This window comes from Furipterus horrens, unplaced genomic scaffold (genome assembly GCF_987537825.1).
Source record: "Furipterus horrens unplaced genomic scaffold, mFurHor1.1.pri manual_scaffold_4, whole genome shotgun sequence".
In the NCBI taxonomy this organism is placed as follows: domain Eukaryota; kingdom Metazoa; phylum Chordata; class Mammalia; order Chiroptera; family Furipteridae; genus Furipterus; species Furipterus horrens.
The window spans coordinates 174,192,098-174,210,706 of record NW_028327174.1 but is presented as its reverse complement, the minus strand read 5'-3'; the positions used below and the strand labels follow the sequence as shown (position 1 = coordinate 174,210,706).

Here is an 18,609-nt window from a genome sequence, read left to right as displayed (position 1 = left end):
AGGGTATTCATACTGAATATGCAATCTCTACCTCCCGAAGAGCTTACAATCACATAGAACAAGTTGAAAAGCGCACCTTTCTTTTCCATTTGTAATTTTCAAATATGAGGAGAGCAAAATTAATCAACGAAGATTAAGTTTTTTGGTGTTGAGGAGAAAGGATGAGGTGTTTTCAATCTCGTTATAGAGATTTGGTGGTCTGGCCCTACTTAATCAAGGTGGGTGAGCCTGAGGTAAATTTTGAATAAGAAGTGGAGATGGCATTTAATAGATGAAAAAACTGGGAGATATTCTGAATACAAAGTAAAAATAAAAAAGTGCACTAATAAGGTACTCATGTTTTCAAAGTGTTTCCTATTAATCTCATTGTATCCTCGTAACAATACACAGCAATGAGGTCAGGCCCACAATCGCCCTTTTACAGATCAGAACTCGGGTAGGTAGCAGGGATATTGATTGGTAGAATGGATACCTAGACCTCAGCATTCCTGTCTTTCACTCAGAGGCCATCCCACTAATCAGTGGTTCTCAAAGTGGGTCCCAGTAGCATCAGTGTCATCAGGGAGCTTGTTGAAAGTGCAAATTCTTAGTCTTGCCCCAGATCTATTGACTCAGACACCCTCTGGGTGGCACCCAGCGATCTGTGTTTTACTTAATAAGCCCATCTGGCAATTGCAACACATGCTAAAGCTTGAGAACCACTACGCTAGATCATGAGGCCCACTTATTCAAGCATTTAAGCATCTACTACCTACCTAGTGGGAGCAAGAACACAAAAGATTGTGGAGCAAGAGCTGGTTAGAGAAAACAGACAATGCTTAAGAAAAAGGAAGAAAAACCACATCAGCAAAGACATGCAATAGAGGGCTAAAAGAAAATGCATTTGCAACAGAATTAGAGCATATAGTAGAGGATATTTGCACAGCAGACATAATAAATGCATTTTTTAAAGCTAATATATAAATGGTGCTGTCCTCCAAATACAGTAGCACCACAGACATCTTCAAGTTGAGTCAAACAAGCCAATAGGCTTTTTTTACTTAAAAATACTAAGTAACAGTTTACCTGTAGCATTTGTTGAAGAAGCAGAATGGTACTGGGAGAGAGCCACTTAGGAACCTCATATTTACCTCTCTACAAAAAAATAAAAAAGAAGAAAAATGAAAACATGTAAAAGATTTAGGTTCAATCAGCCTTGATAAAAATGTCTAAGGTAACAACATGCTGGAGGTTTACTTCCAAGCTTGAAGATTTCACCCAACTATAAAATTTGGTAAACATTATTAATAACATGAGAGATCCATTTCTTGCCTTCAAGAAGAAAATCCAGTACATTAAATACTATTACCACCTCTAAAAACGCTCTAAATTATTCACGTATCAGAGGACTGGAATACAGAGGCTGTGAAAGTAGAAAACTTAAAGATTACAGGGCTTTGGAATCTGCAGTATGCATTGTAATCAATTTTGTATTGCTGAAGCAAATATTAGTTAATAATCTTGGAACAATTACCAGTTGACAAAATATAGTAGCAGAAAAGCATATTTGGTGGCAGAACACAGGCTGTGGTTAAAAAGAGGTCACATATCATCCACAAGGCAGAATTCATCATCATTGAGGGAAACCCAATGAAAGCTACCTTCTAAGGCAAGCACCTCTTTGGGGCATGGAATATTCAGAAATTATAATCACCATGTCATCAACTAAAAATAAAGACCAGGGACTTGCTAAACGCTAACACGTGATAAAACACCTCTGCATAACGTGCCACACGCCCATTTTCCAATTCAGAGGAAATGATACAAGCATTTATTTCTCTTAGCAGAGAACAAATTGTTTAATGGTGCCAGGATAACAGGTTAATTATTTGAGAAAAATTAAGATTGAACTCTAACTCACAGTCTACACCAATATTAATTCCACCCAGATTAAAGAGTTAAATGCAAACACAAAACTGTAAGAGTTCTTAAAGAAAGCATGGGTGATTATTTTTAGAATCGTCCCAGATATGATAGCAAAACCAAAACTATAAGGTCTAACAGATGACAACATAAAAAATTGGCATTTCTGTACAGCAAAACACACCACTAACAAGGTTAATTAACAGCAAATGAAGGAGAAAAAAACCATTTCTACCTAAATGACAAAAGATTAGTACATGTCATCACATAAAAAGTTCTTACAAATCATTAAGATGTTACCAGCACCAAACCTGCCCTTCCCACATTTCCTCCTCCTTCTCAGCATCTTTAGCTCCTCTTTCTCACACTTCACACTCAACCCATCAGCAAAATTTATTGGTTCTAGGTTCAAAATATACCCAGACTCACCCGTCACTGCCACCATACCACTGACCTCTCTCATTTGGCATACTGCAAGAAGCCCCTAACTGGTCTTCCAGATTCCACCACTCTCCGCCTCAACCTAGTCTCCAGTTACCACCACCAACGTTCTTTTAAAACATCTGGCCTTGGAGCATCCTACCAATTGCTAGAGGGGATGCTGCCCGATCCATGAATTGCTTAATAAAGCCAATTAGATCTTTAAAAAAAAAAAAAAAGAACCAGAAGGGGGAGTCTGGTCATGTCACTTCACCACTTGAAACTCTCCAGTGGCTCCCCACGTTGCTCAGAATGAAACCCATATTCCTTACTCTGGCTCTTGCTCACTCTCAAATCCACCTCTTAACACTCCCCCTCTCTCACCAAACACCTCAAACAGGTCAAACACAGACCCGCCTGAAGGCCTTTGCATCCTTTGTTCCCTCCACCTGTAATGCTTTCCCCTTAATCTTCGAATCTCCACTTAAATACCAGTGGTACCAGTGAGGGCTCCCCTAACCACCAACCCTCTCCTCTACCCCATCACTTCATGCCTACTTTTCTTTATAGTCCCATCCCCACTTGTCAACTGACAAATTTATTTATTTCCTGCCTCATTACATTAGAATATAAGCTCCTTAATCTCAGGGATTTTGTCTGTGCTGTTCATCTAAAGTGTGTCTGGCCCCAGCATATAAAAGGTGCTCAATTAATATTTGTTTAATAAATGAAGAAATGGGATTTTTTTTTTAAAAAGCATACATTCCAAAAGAAAACAGGCAAATAGTCACAGGTAATGCCCCAAACAAGAACTTTTAAATGGCCAATAAACATGAAAATGTTAAACTAACCTAGTAATAAAAAAGTAATTAAACAAAAATATGATACCATTTGTTGTCTATCAAACTGACAAACTTTAAAAATAATCCCTCACTATTAGTAAGAGCTCAAGGACAAGAGTGCCTATACACACAACTCAGACGTACAAATTTTTGTGAAGGGTAACTTGGAAATACGTATGTATAAAAAGCATTCAAAATTGCATACCCTTGATCCAGTAATTTCACTTCTAGCAATTTATCCTCAGCAAATAATTTGGTATGCAAAACTTTATGAATAATAACATTTAGCACAGAATGGTCCATAGCAACTTTGGGAACTAAGGAACATAGTCTGATATGGCAAACTGCAGAGGGTCCCCAAAACTAAAGAAAGACAAAATTTACTGAATAAAAACTCTGGGTTAGAAACATAACATAGGCCCAGGGAGACAAGGCAAGCGTGCGTGCACACACACACACAAACACACACACACACTCACATCCAGGTCAACAGTAACTGAACAAGGCTAGAAAGGTGGAAGCATGTAGGTGGAGGAGTCACTGACTAGCACTGGCATTGGGATTCTCTGCTCTTATGAACTGTCTAAAACATAATTCTTACCAGAAAACAGTCCAGCTTAATGGTGAGGGGAGAAAGAGACAGGTATAGACTTTGATTATGTTAAAAAAATGAAAGTTTCAAAGAAGCCTTACCAAACAAAGAATTTAAAAAGATGATGATATCAAAAAAACTCAATCAAGGAACTAGTACTAACAACCCATGGGCATGGACAACAGGGTGGGGACTAACTACGGGAGCGGGGGCTGGGGGGTAGGGCAGGGGAGAGCAACAGGGGAAATATGGGACAACTGTAACAGAACAACAATATAAGTAAGTAAATAAATAAATAAATAAAAAGAAAACTCAAATTCAGACTCAGCCTCTCAGATGAGAGCAGACAGGCTGACCTACAAAGTGTTTCCTAGGAAGCGCAAGAGCTTTCATTTTACAAATGACATTCATTATTAAAATTTCCTTCTCTTTTATTTAGAGCACCTGCTATTACCCAGGAAACGCACCCTTACTTACCAGGGCACCGTAACACTTGCCAGTGTCAGGAACTGACAGCTTGTTTCTGAATTACAGTATAATAATGAAGCCTCTAACTAATTTCTCCTTACTCTTCCTCATCCATGGCCAACTGAGCCCCAAGTTGAAGACTCAGTGCTGCCTGAGCTCCAGGCCTATCCCCAGGAAGGGGGCATTTTCAGATGCTTCAACCAATTCTTTAGATTCAGCAGTAGGTCACAGTTGCCCTGGTCCTGACCTAATTGACCCCACTCTCCTGAGCTTTTCCTTATTCCTGAGACCAAGGCTCCTCATAATACAAATCCTGAGTACCTGACTTGCTTTTCTTGGCAAACTGACCATTGCCTGATACCTCAAAGATTTTACCTTGCTCTTGCCCAGGTGCCATAGAAAGTAGAGACCAGCCAGGGGTAAGAACTCTCCTACCTGCTTACACTGATCATATGCTGATGATCTACCTGAATCTCCAACCACAACCTGCTCCTAGAATGTTCTCTGTCAGAACCCCAGGTACTCCAACAGGTCTTCCTTCATGCCGACTGTATGAAGAGACATTTGCTGCTTATTCTCCGGACAGGACTTGCCCTGAGTTGAATAGTGCCCCACCCCCAAAATTCATGCTCACCCAGAACCAATGAAGGCACTCTTATTTGGAAATAGGATCTTTTTCAGATGTAATCAAATTAAGATAGATCACACTGGATTGGGTGGACCCTAAATTTAATATGACTTGAGTTCTTATAAGAGGGTAAGTTAGACACAGAGACACACACACACGGGAACGAAGGCCACGTGAAGACAGGCAGAAATTGGAGTTGATGCATCTACAAGACAAGGAATGCCAAGGATTGCTGGCAAATACCAGAAGCCAGAAAAAGGCAAAGAAGGGCTCTTCCCTAGACCCTTCAGAGAGAGCATGTCCCTGCTCACACCATAATTTTGGATTTCTAGCCTCTGGAACTGTGAGAGAATAAAATACTTGCTGTTTTAAGCCATACCTTGCAGTACTTGGTGACAACAATCCAGGGAAACTAATGTGTTTAACTTCCTTGTATTACCTCTGTTCTAGTACCTGCCCACACCAAGGTAAGTGTGGTTCCAGGTTCTAGCCCTTTCTGGTTTGCTCTAACATACAGCTAACAGGTCCATAACCAAATCCGTGATAATAAAAGAAATATTATGTCTTTAAGTCCAGAAACTATCATCCAAAATAAAAGTATTCTCAACTAAAAGTAGCATAATTTTACAGAAAGCAGATTTAAAAATAAACATCCAGACCAAAGTACTGACTAAAAATAGCTCCACCACAATGGGAGAAAAAGTGGAACACCTGTAATAGAAAAACAATAAATAAATGTTAAAAAAAAAAATCTCCACCAGACTGATTCCAAGTTCTTCTTTGCCTCTTTTCATCACCCCTTGTATCATCCCATCTTGAATTCCTGAATCATCTTTTAATAAAGCCCCTATGCTGTGCTATAAGCTAGCACCACAAAAGCAATCCTATCCAGAAAGAAGGATTAATTAAGACTCACAAGTGAGTGAGCCCTGGCTGGTGTGACTCAGAGGATTGAGTGCCAACCTCCAATCAAAGGGTCGCCGGTTTGATTCCCAGTCAGGGCACATGCCTGGGTTGCAGGCTGGGTCCCCATTTGGGGTTGTGTGAGAGGCAATCACACATTGATTTTTCTCTCCCTCTCTTTCTCTCTCCCTTCTCCTCTAATAATAAATAAATAAAATCTTTTTTAAAAGAACAACAAAAAAAAAAAAAAAACAAGTAAGTGGGAAATGTGGTGCCTGGCACACTGGAAATAGCAATGGATTGGAGTCATACATTATGTCTGAATCCTATTCTGCCTCTTACTAGCTCTTTTAAGTTCTAAAAGCTACTTAATCCCTCAAACCCTGTTTCCTAAGAGAGTTGGCTCTGGAGACTGATTGCTTAGATCTAAATCCAGGACCTACCATTTACTAGCTATGTGGATGAGCTATTTAACCTTGCTGTGCCTCAGTTTACTCATCTATAAAATAGTATCTACTCCATAAATTCTTGTTAGGATTCAGTGATTTAATAAATACAAAGCACTTAGCACAGTGCAGGGCACACAGTTAGAATTTGATATGTTAGTTTCTACTACTACTGCTGTGTATATTACTACTATGACTACTGCTACTGTACTATCTGTAAAACAAGTAATGTCACTTACAAGTTTACAAAAGAAATAAAAGATAATGTATGTGAAAGCACTCAGCACAATGCCTTGCACGTGAGAGACAATAAATGTTTGTTCAATCTGAAATAAATAGGAGAGGGAGATCAGGATACTCAGAAAATGACAGACTAAAGATGGGCATGGTGACCAAAAGCCATGCATGCCAGAGCACGAAATAATCAGTACAGTGAAAAAAAAAAAAAAGACTAGTCATTTTGAGGAATGCCACATGCCCTCCTAATGGAGCTTTGCCGCACTGCAGCTGCCTCAGGATCTCAGGGTTGCCTGGTAAGAAACTCATAAACTAGCCATGTCCCACTCATATCACCTCCTGAAATGTACCCAGGCACTTCCCTGTTTGGACAGAACAACTCTGTATGTAGAGTACCTTCCACAAGGCATAAAACCTGTGACCCATCACCATGACCTACCTTCTCAGCTTCATTCTCTGCACCGAAATACTGGCAGAAATAAAGTACAGAGCTGAGTTCTGCTGGCAGGCTTAATCCAATGTCTTATTTGCACATAGTACTTTAAAACACACGGGACATTTGTACAAATATTTTTATCCCATGCAGTAGGCAAGGATTATTAACCACATTACACAGATGAGGAACTAGATCTCAGGGAAATCAAATGCTTATTCAACGTTATAGTGCAACAGTTCTCAAGTGGGGGTGGTTTTGTCCTCTAGGGGACATCAGGCAGTGTCTGGAGACACTTCTGATTGTCAGGACTTGGGGGGTTACTACGGGCAGAGTGGGTAGAGGCCAGGAATGCTGCTAAACATCCTACTATGCACAAGAAGGTCCCACAACAAAGAATTATCTAGTCCAAAATGTCAATAGTGCCAAAGTTGAGAAACTGTTACAGAGCAAAATGGGTACAGATAGGAGCAGAAGAGAGATACAGTACTTTTTCTATTGTACTGTGCTGACAGGTCTAGGGAGGCCTAGAAGTAGACAAAGAGAAAGGCTCCTTATGTAAATATTAAAAGTATATATCTAAGGATTAGACGAAGACCTTGAGAGGAACAAATCTGCTTGGGAACAACTGCTCTATAAAAGGCCCTGTGACAAAAAGAGAGAAAGAGAAAAAAACCACTCACGGACACGGACAACTGTGTGGTGATTGCAGGGGAAACAGGGGGTGGGTGGAGGTGGAAGAGGGTATGGGGGTAGAAATGGTGATGAAAAATAATTTTTTTTTAAGAAAGGCCCTGTGACAACCAGGGTGTGCCCCTTAACCCTGGTTTAAGCTCAGTCTTTGAAGAATTCTTGTTTATTTAAGGGGCGATTACCTTGCAAGAGAGCAAGAAACAGGTAATGTAGGGAGAAACCAAATAGGAGAAGAAAGAAGAATCGTGGGCTAATAAAATAATTCTGGGAATTCTAATGGGCTTGAAATTGTTCATTTTTCACATGGTGCTAAGAAAGGGAGGCAATTGCTCCAACACATAATCATAGTACTGTAGTCAGCTCTATAATTGTAAAATGTAATCTCATTAAGAGATAATTTGCTCATTTTCTTTAAAATTATAAATTATACTTGTTAGAAAGCTATTTTATTTTCAAGCTATTCAACTTTCATTTACTAAATTATTTATACTTCCCTAATATTTGTGTACCCAGAACTGGAATACAGTCATGCTTGTCATTGAATGCAGTGATGGCAAATAAATATGTGACTTTAATAAGATTAATACTCAATCTATTAGTAATCATGCTGGAAATTGCAGTTGAGCATTTTGGCTAAAATAGTCAACAGATGAAAAGAATAAACAAGTCTGCCTCTTAAACAAGAGTTACATACAGTGTGTCAAATATTGCTGGGTTTTTCAATCAAACCAAGAACAGAGGGAAGTGTTACTCCCAAGTGAGGAATTTTAGAACATTCTAGGCAAAAATACATACTGCATGCAAGTGATACAACACGTTAATTAGATTCAACCAGCAGACTATTACACTGTGACTCGGAACAATAGTTCTGAGCCAAGATTACAATAAATTTCAAAATCTATAATGTGTGAAATTAAATTCCACAATAATGCATAAAAGTCCTAATTTGAATCAATTTTCAACTTGCAAACACATGAAAAACTAAAAAATGAAATTCAGAGGAGAAACAAAGAATATAAGGTATTAGTAAATAATATTAATTAGGAAGACTAAGTCTCTACTGACAAGAATTAGACAGTTCGTACCTATTCATTCCATGCAGAAATATTTGGTTTACCAAAAATATCAAATATCTACAATTAGGATGTAACACTTTTATATTATCTTAAAGTAACTCTCCTCCCCCAAAGGATTAATACAGGATCCACTATTGCACTCGGATAAATAATAAAAGTAGGGAATATTGAAATTTGCATGTTGATACATTCACCTTGTATTGGTGAAACAACACATTAATCATTAAGAGTATTAATTCCATGGCTGAAAATGAATGTGAACTTTGCATTAACAGCAAACGAAGGCAAATAAATAGCATAGAAATTTAGGTCTGGATAGGTTAAAAAAAAACACAACACAACAAAGTTCAGAGTTAAGTCAATAAATGAGGAAGATCATGAATATAATGTAGTTCAATTTCAGTAGGGCAATAACAGTTGCTTACTTTATCTTTATGGTACAGACCACAAAATCTCGGTTAAGTGTATCTGATGCAGAGTAAACACCAATACCCAGAACACTTAGGGGTCGTCCTGTTCTATTAAGTTTTTTAATTCACTTGGATTAGAGCTGTTTAAGAAATGTGCAGCCCTGGCCAGTGTGGCTCAGTTGGTTGGAGCATCGTCCCACAGACCACAAAGGTCCTGCGTTTGATTCCCGGTCAAGGCACATACCCTGGTTACAGGTTGATTGGGGCACCTATGAGAAAGCAACCAATTGATGTTACTCTCTCACATCAATGTTTCTCTTCCTACCTCTCTAATAGTAATAAAAAAAAAAATGTCCTCTAAGAAATGTGCAAAATTCACAATTCTGAAAAGGACAGCTGATGTTACATAAGATTAGAATAAAGAGTCAAAATTTCAAGAGAGGAGAAATACTAAGCTGAAACAAACAAGGAAAATTGAATGTGAATAAGTAGTAGTCAAAGAATTTACTGCTACTCAGAACTGGAATGGACCTTGGAAATAATTGATTACTACAATGCTCTAACACTACCAATGCAGAAAATGAGAACTAGCAAGGGTGACACCTAAAGTGAGTAGAAAAGCTGATGCACAATATTGGATATAAATTAGGAGAACAAATTGGTAGTCTTGGTAAATTTGAAAAGTTGGAACGTCTGGGAACATCCCTGAGTGAAAGGACACAAAAAGCAGCTTAGAATGGGGATCACGTTCCCCTCTAGGAGTTTATGATTCTCTTGAGACTAGCAACTACAGTTAAGAAACAATATTTCATAGTGGTTATGAGAATGGGCTCTGAGCTTGACTAGCTGAGGTCAAATCCCAGCTCTGCCACTTACTAGTTATAAGATCCTGAGTAAGTTATTTAAGGTATCTTCTCAGTTTCCTCATCTATCAGAGGGGGACAATAATATCAACTACCTCATTTAGAGCAGAGTCTCGGAAAAGCTCGTAAATGGTAACTATTACTTTTGTTACAATAGAATAATAGTAAGCATGTCAGCAAGCATTTTATTTTTTTCTGAGCAACCATATGCAAAGGTCATGAAAATATGAAACATATATACCTCAGAATGTCTTATGTCCTTGGAGGGAAAAAAGGCAGAGTGGGGAAAAAAGAAAGAAATCTGTTAAAAAGACTGATGTAAAACCTGGCTGCTGTGGCTCAGTGAATTGAGCGTCAGCCTGCGAACCAAGTATCACTGGTTCGATTCCCAGTCAGGGCACATGACTAGGTTGCACATCAGGTCCCCAGTTGGGGGCGTGAGTGAGAGGCAACCACACAGTGATGTTTCTCTCCTTTCCCCTCTCTCTAAAAATAAATAAATAAGTAAACAAACTAACAAAAAAATAAATAATTTTTTTAAAGACTGATGTAGATGCTCTAGGCAGAAGAAACTTCAGTGTAACTCAAACATAGAACTCTACTTCTATACACCTACAAATAGAAACTCAGTCTTGGCCCGCAGAAGGCACCTTCCCCACTTTGCACATCAATTTGGGGGTTCAAAACTTAATTATTCTACTTTTTTAAAAAATCATTACTAACAAACCATATTCAACAGCACAGTAAACCTATTAAAAGGATTAAAAACCATGGCCAAGTGGGATGTATTCATGGAATGCAAGGATGGTTCAACATACAAAAGTCGATATATGTCATACACCAAATAAACAGAATGAAAGAAAAAAACTATATTGTCAATTGATAGAGAAAAGCATTTGAAAAAATTCAACACCCTTTCACCAATAGTAGTGGAAATAAAACTAGAAAATAACTGAAATGTTCAACAGGAGAAGAGTTAAAAAAATAATGAAAACAGACATGCTGCTATATTCCAATATGAAACAACCTTCAAAAGATTTTAAAAGGAGGAGGTATCAAGGTCCATTAACTGTGTGGATTATTTAAGTCCTTAGGACATGTACACACAAAGGTTTAGATAAGTACAGATAATTCCTGCAAATATATGTAATCGTCGTCGGCAGCCGTCCGTCTCGAGAGACGATGGTGTAGCTTCTCAAGAGTCTATCTGCACCGCAGAGAATGGCTGTGCAGTCCGACTCGGGAGTGACATCGTATCTGTCTCCTCCCGTGTTGAATCGACATCTTGCGATGACGCTGAAGCTACAGAGCCTGGGCAGGGTGATATGGAGGGTCTGCTGTTGCCCATGCAGCAGACCCCCCCTCTCTTCGCAGCTGAAGGATCCAAGGGAAAGACGGAGTCAATACAGCTTGGCTTCAGGTGCGCCGCAGGAGTTGCCGGTGTTGACTACAACGTCAAACCGCCTTAGGGACTCCGGCTCCGGATTTTCTGTCGGGGTTTACTCCCTTAGCCTTTCCCCTGAAGAGGTATGCCGCAAGGCAGCGGAGGTTTTTTGGAGTCAGAGTTTTCCTTCTCTGATGTACCCTGACTGGAAGATCGAACCAGCGACACTTAGCTCGCAGGCCGACGCTCAATCCACTGAGCTAAACCAGCCAGGGTAATATGTAATAAACTTCTAAATAATTAACTTCTGTGGAAAAAAACAGAGGGTTGATGGGCAGGAAGCTTTTTTAAAAAAAAAAATTGTTTTAAACTCAGTCCTGTTTTAACTTTTTACCATACACACTTTTTTTTCATCATAAACATTTTTAGTTTCCTGATAAAACTACAATCTGGGCATTTCAGGCCAATGTTCTCGGAAAGAGGAAGGCAGGCCCTGGGGATGATCATTCCACTACAGATCACTAACTCTATACCAAGGAGTCAGCAAACATTTTCTGTAAAGGGACAAATAGTAAACTTTTTTGGTTCTGTGGACCATACAATCTTTGTCACAACTACTCAGCTCCATCCCTGTTATGCAAAAGCAGCCATAGAAAACACATAAACAAATAGATGTGGCTGTGTCCCAATAACATTTTATTTAAACAAACAGGTTTGGGAACATATTTGGTCAGCAGGACATAGTTTGCTGACCTCTGCTCTCTATCCTCCACCCGGGAAGACTGCCTGAGGTTTCAACTAAACTTTCCTTGCCTTTAGCACTCCAGAAAGGAGTAAGCTAAACTGCAACATGGATGCCTAGCTATTATACATCTACAGAATTGTGCATTATGCTCCTTACTCAAGAGTCAGGGTTGCTAGGAATAATTTCTTAACCGATCAACTATTACTTTATAATAGGTTAAGACAAAAATATGTGTCCCCTTGACTCCCTGCCCACCTAACCCTTCTGTTTAACTTGTCCTTAATGCCTGGATACTATTACTTGAGAGCTGAATGCATGCCTTCCTGCCAAGTATTTTTCTTACATATAGATTACATTGTTTTAACATCACAAATCACAGATTACAGCCCTATATAATCATTGCTATGAAGAAGAGATATAATTATTCTAAAATCAAAGTTTATAGTTAATGAATTTATATAGTACTGCATATGTTTTTTACTAGGTGTATATCCACAGGGTATATGAAACTTAGATTGCTCAAAGTCAAACATCTTTATTGAAACTTTGGTATCATCAAGGCAAATATTCAAAACTTTTCCTGGATACAATTATTAAAGTCACCCTTTATGGAATAAGGTCTTACTGCAATTCCCAGTTACTCATAATCAAGAAGTCAAGCATGCTTAGAAGGCTCCAAATTCATAGAAGGATGTCAATTCTAGTCCCAGTTATACTGACAATCACTTTAGTCCTTATTCAGCATAGCCATAACTTCATGAAATTTCCAGAAAAAAAACAATCCCTCACTTACTGACACTCAATAACTTGGCTGAGAGAGATTATATTAATTGAGGGGCTACCTAAAGAATACATAGAGTTGATGTTGATCATTCACTCTTCCTGACTGGTGGTTTTCTATGGTGGTGCATGTGCACCCCAGCAGGTATACAAGAAATACACTCAGGTGTGGGGAAAAAAATATTAGGATGTCTATTTACATTCATTTTCTATGTAAAAAATCAGACAGAAATTAAACTTCATTAATATTTAGCATATGGACTAGCACTGGCACCCTCACTAGCCCCTGTATAACCTATATGAGGTAATTCTTCCTTCATGGGGGCAGTGATACAGGACAGATGACAGTGGCTCCATCTGGCACCACCCTCTGTATATTGTGAGGTATGGTGCCCAGTTAAGTGGATTTACAGATTACAGTACCTGGTTAACTAAATCCTCACAAAATAGCCAAGGGGTTTAAGAAGATTCTTGCAAAGAAACCACAGCTTAGAGATAAGACTATGAATACAAGCACAACACAAATAAACAAAAGAGAGCTGACACCTCCCCTTTTAGTGTAAGCCCATTAGCCAAAACACCAGTTAAAAAAAGACCTAATCAGTTTTGTCTCAAAACTTGAAATTATCAAGACTATTTGAAATACAGACTTATGCACATTATTGTTAACAATGAACCTCAAATCTAAGTATATACATATATGGCTATATTGCCATCACAAATACAGAATATTTTTTAAAATATTTTTTAAATTTATTTTTAGAGAGAGGGTAAGGGAGGAAGAAAGAGGCAGAGAAACATCACTTGCCCCAAACTGGGGATCTGCCCTCAACCCAGGCATGTGCCCTGACTGAGAATAGAACTGGCGACCCTTTGGTTCACAGGCCAGCACTCAATCCACTGAGCCACATCAGCCAGGACCAATTAGAAGATTTTTAAAAACCAGAATCCAGAACATAAAAACAAATCTCTACAACTTCTTTAGTGATGTTTAAAAACAAGAAACCACATCAAAGCAAATTCCAAGTGAACTGAATATTTAAACATTCAAAAGAATGAAACCATAAAAGTACTAGAAGAAAACATGGGAACTTTTAATAATCTAAGTAGAAAAGCCTTTCCAAATATGATAATGCAGGATGGATAAATCTGACTAAATAAAAATAAAAAATTAGTGCATAGCAAAAGAAGTAGCTTAAACATAAAAGTCAAAAAAGGTGATACACTGTATTGATGGGGTATAGAAAAATAGGCATTTTCATGTTATTGCTGGTAGTTGTATAAACTGATGGCACTTCCCTGGAAAGCAATCTGGCAATACCAAAATTACTAATTCACATACCATTTGACCCAATAACTCTTCTCTAGGAATTTTCTTACAGATATATTCACAATGTACAAAATGCCAACCTGAAAAGTACTTAAATGTCCAATAACAAAGTATCGGTTAAATAAATTAAGGTTTACTTTGCTGTTTGCAAGTATAACAAGAAAACAGATATTACAACAGAAGACTGATGACTACCAGACTTAGAATTTAAAACATTGTTTAAAATTAAGTGTCACTGTTAGCTTATTTGCACCAATAGAAATGCCTTCCTTTTTTGATGTAGTTGTTCCCCTTCCCTTTCTAATAAATACCCCTTGCCTTTGTCTCCTAATCAGAACACTATTTGGGTTTTGCCTGAAATCAAGTGCTTCCCAAATAGCTATTCTTTTTTGACCTCAAATAAATGCTTGTTACCTTTCACTTTGGCCTTTGGTCTGCAGGTTAACACTTCTACGATGGTGGTTACATGAATATGAAGTAAAATTTCTTACTGCAATCCCCAGGGTAGAATATAGAAAAATTTATTAAGTCAAATAAATTTTAAAAATTGAAGGCTGAACATAGTGCCCTTAGACTTCTATCAGGCAGGCACTGGGCCACCTAAAACTACCACTTTCAACTGGGTGCCAGCTTCCCAGAAATGAGAGCTGACTTAGGTAGTCTCCCTACCTAAAGGGTGTTTATAGTCCCAATGGTCCTGCCATATAAAACTTCTTACCATTTCTCCTCTTGCTTCTCCCATCTTTTGCCTCTGCTCACACTGTCTACTCTACCAGGCATGCTACCTCCCACATCACTTTCTGAAGCACTTTTACCCTTCTTTTAAAGCCCTGCTCACACCTCACTGCCTCCCAAATCCCATCCCGGTTCCTGTATTAACTTCATTTTTACCTCTGTTATAATATGGCATCCTTAACCCTTTGCCCTTTTGAAACAGACAACCTTGGATCTGTCTCCAACAAGAAAGCAGGCCCTGGTGGACTATGGTCAACTTTCATAAGTCTTTGTTCATGCCTTTCAGTATCTCATACAAAGAAGACCTTCAGGAAACACTTGTTAAATGGAACTGAATTCAAGCCGCACTCAGAGAAGCTGCTCTGCTGGTCAGATCCTGGTTTGCTACAGGCTACGGACACAACATGGTGCTCTTTCTTCATCTTTAACATCTTCTTTCACTAGCTTGCTTTGAATATTAACTCTTTAAAAAGAATTTTACTATTTTCTTTGCTATATATAATTTTGAGGGTTTTTTTAATTGAATGGTATAATTCACACAACCTAAAATTCACCCTTTGGAAGTGTACAAGTCAGTGTTTTTTAGTACATTCACAAAGTTGTGCAACCATCATCACTATCTAATTCCAGAGTGCTTTTATCACCGCAAATAGAAATCCTATACCCATCCACAGTCACTCCCTACTGCCACTCCACCGCCAGCCCACAGTGATTTTATTATACCTTAAAGTCAAATTTTACCTTCAAGAAGAAACAGTTCCTCTTATTTTACCACAGGAAAATGTGATTTAACACAACTGACTAAAGTATCATTTCAGGATGCAAAACAAAATTTCTTACCAGGAAAATCATCTTACATGTTTACTTTCCCATTTGTTACTGTTTTTTTTTTAAGCTTTTTATTGAAGAAATATAATATACAATAGAAAAGTACACATCTCATAAGGGTACACCTTGGTAACTTTTCAAAAACTTAATACATAGTCAGAAGCCCATGCCCCTCTTCGTCACTTCCTACCTCCAAAGTAACCACTATCTTGATTTCTACAGCATAGATTACTTTTGCCTGTTTTTGTACTTTTATAAACAGAAGCATTTAGTATGTAGTACAGAAAACTTTTACACTGGAATTTATGCCTTGGAGTACTCACCATAATCTTCTTGTACAAAACCATGACATTATCATCATCAAATGGCAGAAAGCCACACATAAGCACATACAAGAGTATGCCCATGCTCCAAACGTCTGCCTGAGAGGGAGAAAATAAATAATAATTCCAAAAAAAAACCTTAGAACATATTTGTGAATGGCAATACCCATTAATAGAATCACAGAATCTTCACAGATCTAGAAAAGATCTCTGAGATCACCCAATTAAACCTGCTCCTTCTACAGACAAGGGATCTAAAGCCCAGAAAAAAAGGCTTATCCAAAGTCAGCTAGGCCCCCAGGTAGGTCGCCTAATTTCCAATTCCGTGCACTCTCCTCTGACGCTGGACTCTAACGCTTTATGAAAAATAATTTCCAGTTGGTTGGTCTGGATTGGGCACAATAAGGAAGGAGGCGAGGCCAGATCTCTGATTCTGAATGATAATTCTACAGTGCTACTGAGGTTTATTACATATGAGGGTTATGTAAATACTCATGAGGATGTCAAAACAAGTCTTAAAATTTGCTACTGAGAATCTGCAAATGTGATAAGCTGCACTGTAAAGTCCCCTCTATGTAGAGAAACCTTAATAAAGTTCAACGATTGACTTTTCAAATACAGAGGCTAGAAATGAGCCTGCCAGCACAAACTGCCCTACAAATCTCAAAATCCCAGAAAGAAGCTTAACCTTTATATAAGATATCCCTGTGTCCCATGAGTCCTAAGCACTAACTACTTATACAAGCAGTACTTGGCCTTTGTCAATAATGATGCCACTGTTGGCTGAGAAGTCACAGCTCCTGCCCTCATTTGAGCCTTTGGAAAATTTTAAGAGGTAAGAAGGGCAGCATTTTCTACACACGCGCGCGCGCACTCAAAAATAGAAATTCAAACTAAAATAGACAAGAAAACAATTTATAGATAGTATAGGAAAATCTCAGATGCATTCAAACCAGGAGGGCCTTATCACAGTCGTTGAGGAACCTTGTGAGCATCAGGCCTATGATTGTCACTCCTTCCAGAAGACTGGATGGAACAGCGCAGCACACAGGTATGCAGTAAAGCCTCACTCGGTTCAAATCTTGACCCATAGCTACCAGCTGTGTGACCCTGTGAAAGTCCTTTAATTTCTGTCTCAATTTCTACATCTTCTCTACATGATGAAATGGAGTAGTAGTATTCATTCAAAGAATTTTTGTGGGGCTTAAATAAAAATTATAAAAAGTACCCCCAGCATGTGGAATCTTTGTGCACTGTGGTGGGACTGTAAAGTGTTGTTGCCATTATGAAAAACAGTATGGCAGTTCCTCAGAAAATTAAATTATAGCATGACCACATGATCCAGTCATTCCAATTTGGGGTATTTATCCAAAATAAGTACAAAGCAACGGCTCAAAGAGTATTTGTTCCTATCAGTACTGTTCACAATTACCAAACAGTAGACTCAATCCCTGTGTCCATCCATGGAAGAATGGATAAACAAATGTGTATATACATATAATAGCATATTACTCAACCTTAAAAAGTAAAGAAAACCTGTCACATGCTACAGCATGGATGAACCTTGAGGATATCAAAATAAGCCAGTAACAAAAAGACAAATATTGTATGACTCCAGTATATAAGATACCTAGACTATTCAAATCATAGAAAGTAGAAGGGTGGTTCCCAAGGGTGGGGGCATGGGGGAAATGAAGAGTAACTCTTTAATACATACAGTTTCAGTTTTGCAAGATGAAAACTTTTACAAGATGAAAGGTCTGGAGATTGGTTGCACAACAGTGAGAGAGTACCGAACATTAATGAACTGTACACTTAAAAATGATTAAGATGGTTTTTAAAAAATGGTTAAGATTTTATGTTACGGCGAGAGCTTCCAATCAAGATGGCCACATAGGTAAACACCGTTCGCCTCCTTGCACAACCACATCAAAATTACAACTAAAATATAGAACAACCATCACTCAGAACCATCAGAAATAAAGTTGAATGGAAGTCTGACAACTATAGAATTAAAGAAACCATATCCATCCAGACTGGTAGGAGGGGTAGTGAAGCAGAACGAGCTGGTCCCCACACCCACATGTGGTGGATAAAAATTCAGGAGAGATATTTCAGAAGCAAGGAGTCCCAGCCCCACACCAGGCCCCCAGCCCAGGGTTCCAGTGCCAGGAAGAAAAGTCTCATAACTTCTGGCTTCAAAAACCAGCGGGGATTGACTCAGTGAAGAAACTGCTGGAGTCCCAAACAGTTCCTCTGAAAGAACTCAAACATGGACTCATTCTCCCTGAGCTTCAGCACTTGGGTAGCAGCTTGAAAGGAGGAACTTAAGTGTCTGGCACCAAGGAGAGAGCTGGTGAACAGCTTTCTCTCAGACAAAAAAGCAGGCAGAGGCCATGTCCCTTTTCTGAATCCTCCTCCCACAGACCCACAGAGCCAGCAGGCAGGTGCCATATCGGAGACTCCATCAACCTGGCTAACACCTTTTGCCCCACCCTGGAGATCCCTTAAGGCTCCATTCCACCCAACTTACAGCTGTTAACAGTGGCTTCTCCATATAAATAGCTGGCC

At 38.7% G+C, this 18,609-nt stretch overlaps 1 protein-coding gene across 3 annotated transcripts in view; it reads right to left on the bottom strand.

Annotated features, from left to right (window-relative positions):
• Positions 1-18,609, bottom strand: part of MELK (maternal embryonic leucine zipper kinase) — a 62,137-nt gene that overhangs the window by 29,189 nt on the left and 14,339 nt on the right. For 2 of the 3 annotated variants that reach the window (XM_090275919.1, XM_090275920.1), the window contains exons 7-8: positions 16,039-16,137; positions 1,066-1,134 (exon numbers count right to left, since the gene is read on the bottom strand). In XM_090275919.1, the coding sequence (XP_090132045.1) occupies positions 1,066-1,134; positions 16,039-16,137 (168 nt within the window). The remainder of the gene's footprint in view (positions 1-1,065; positions 1,135-16,038; positions 16,138-18,609) is intronic. The other variant, XM_090275921.1, reaches the window with a different exon arrangement.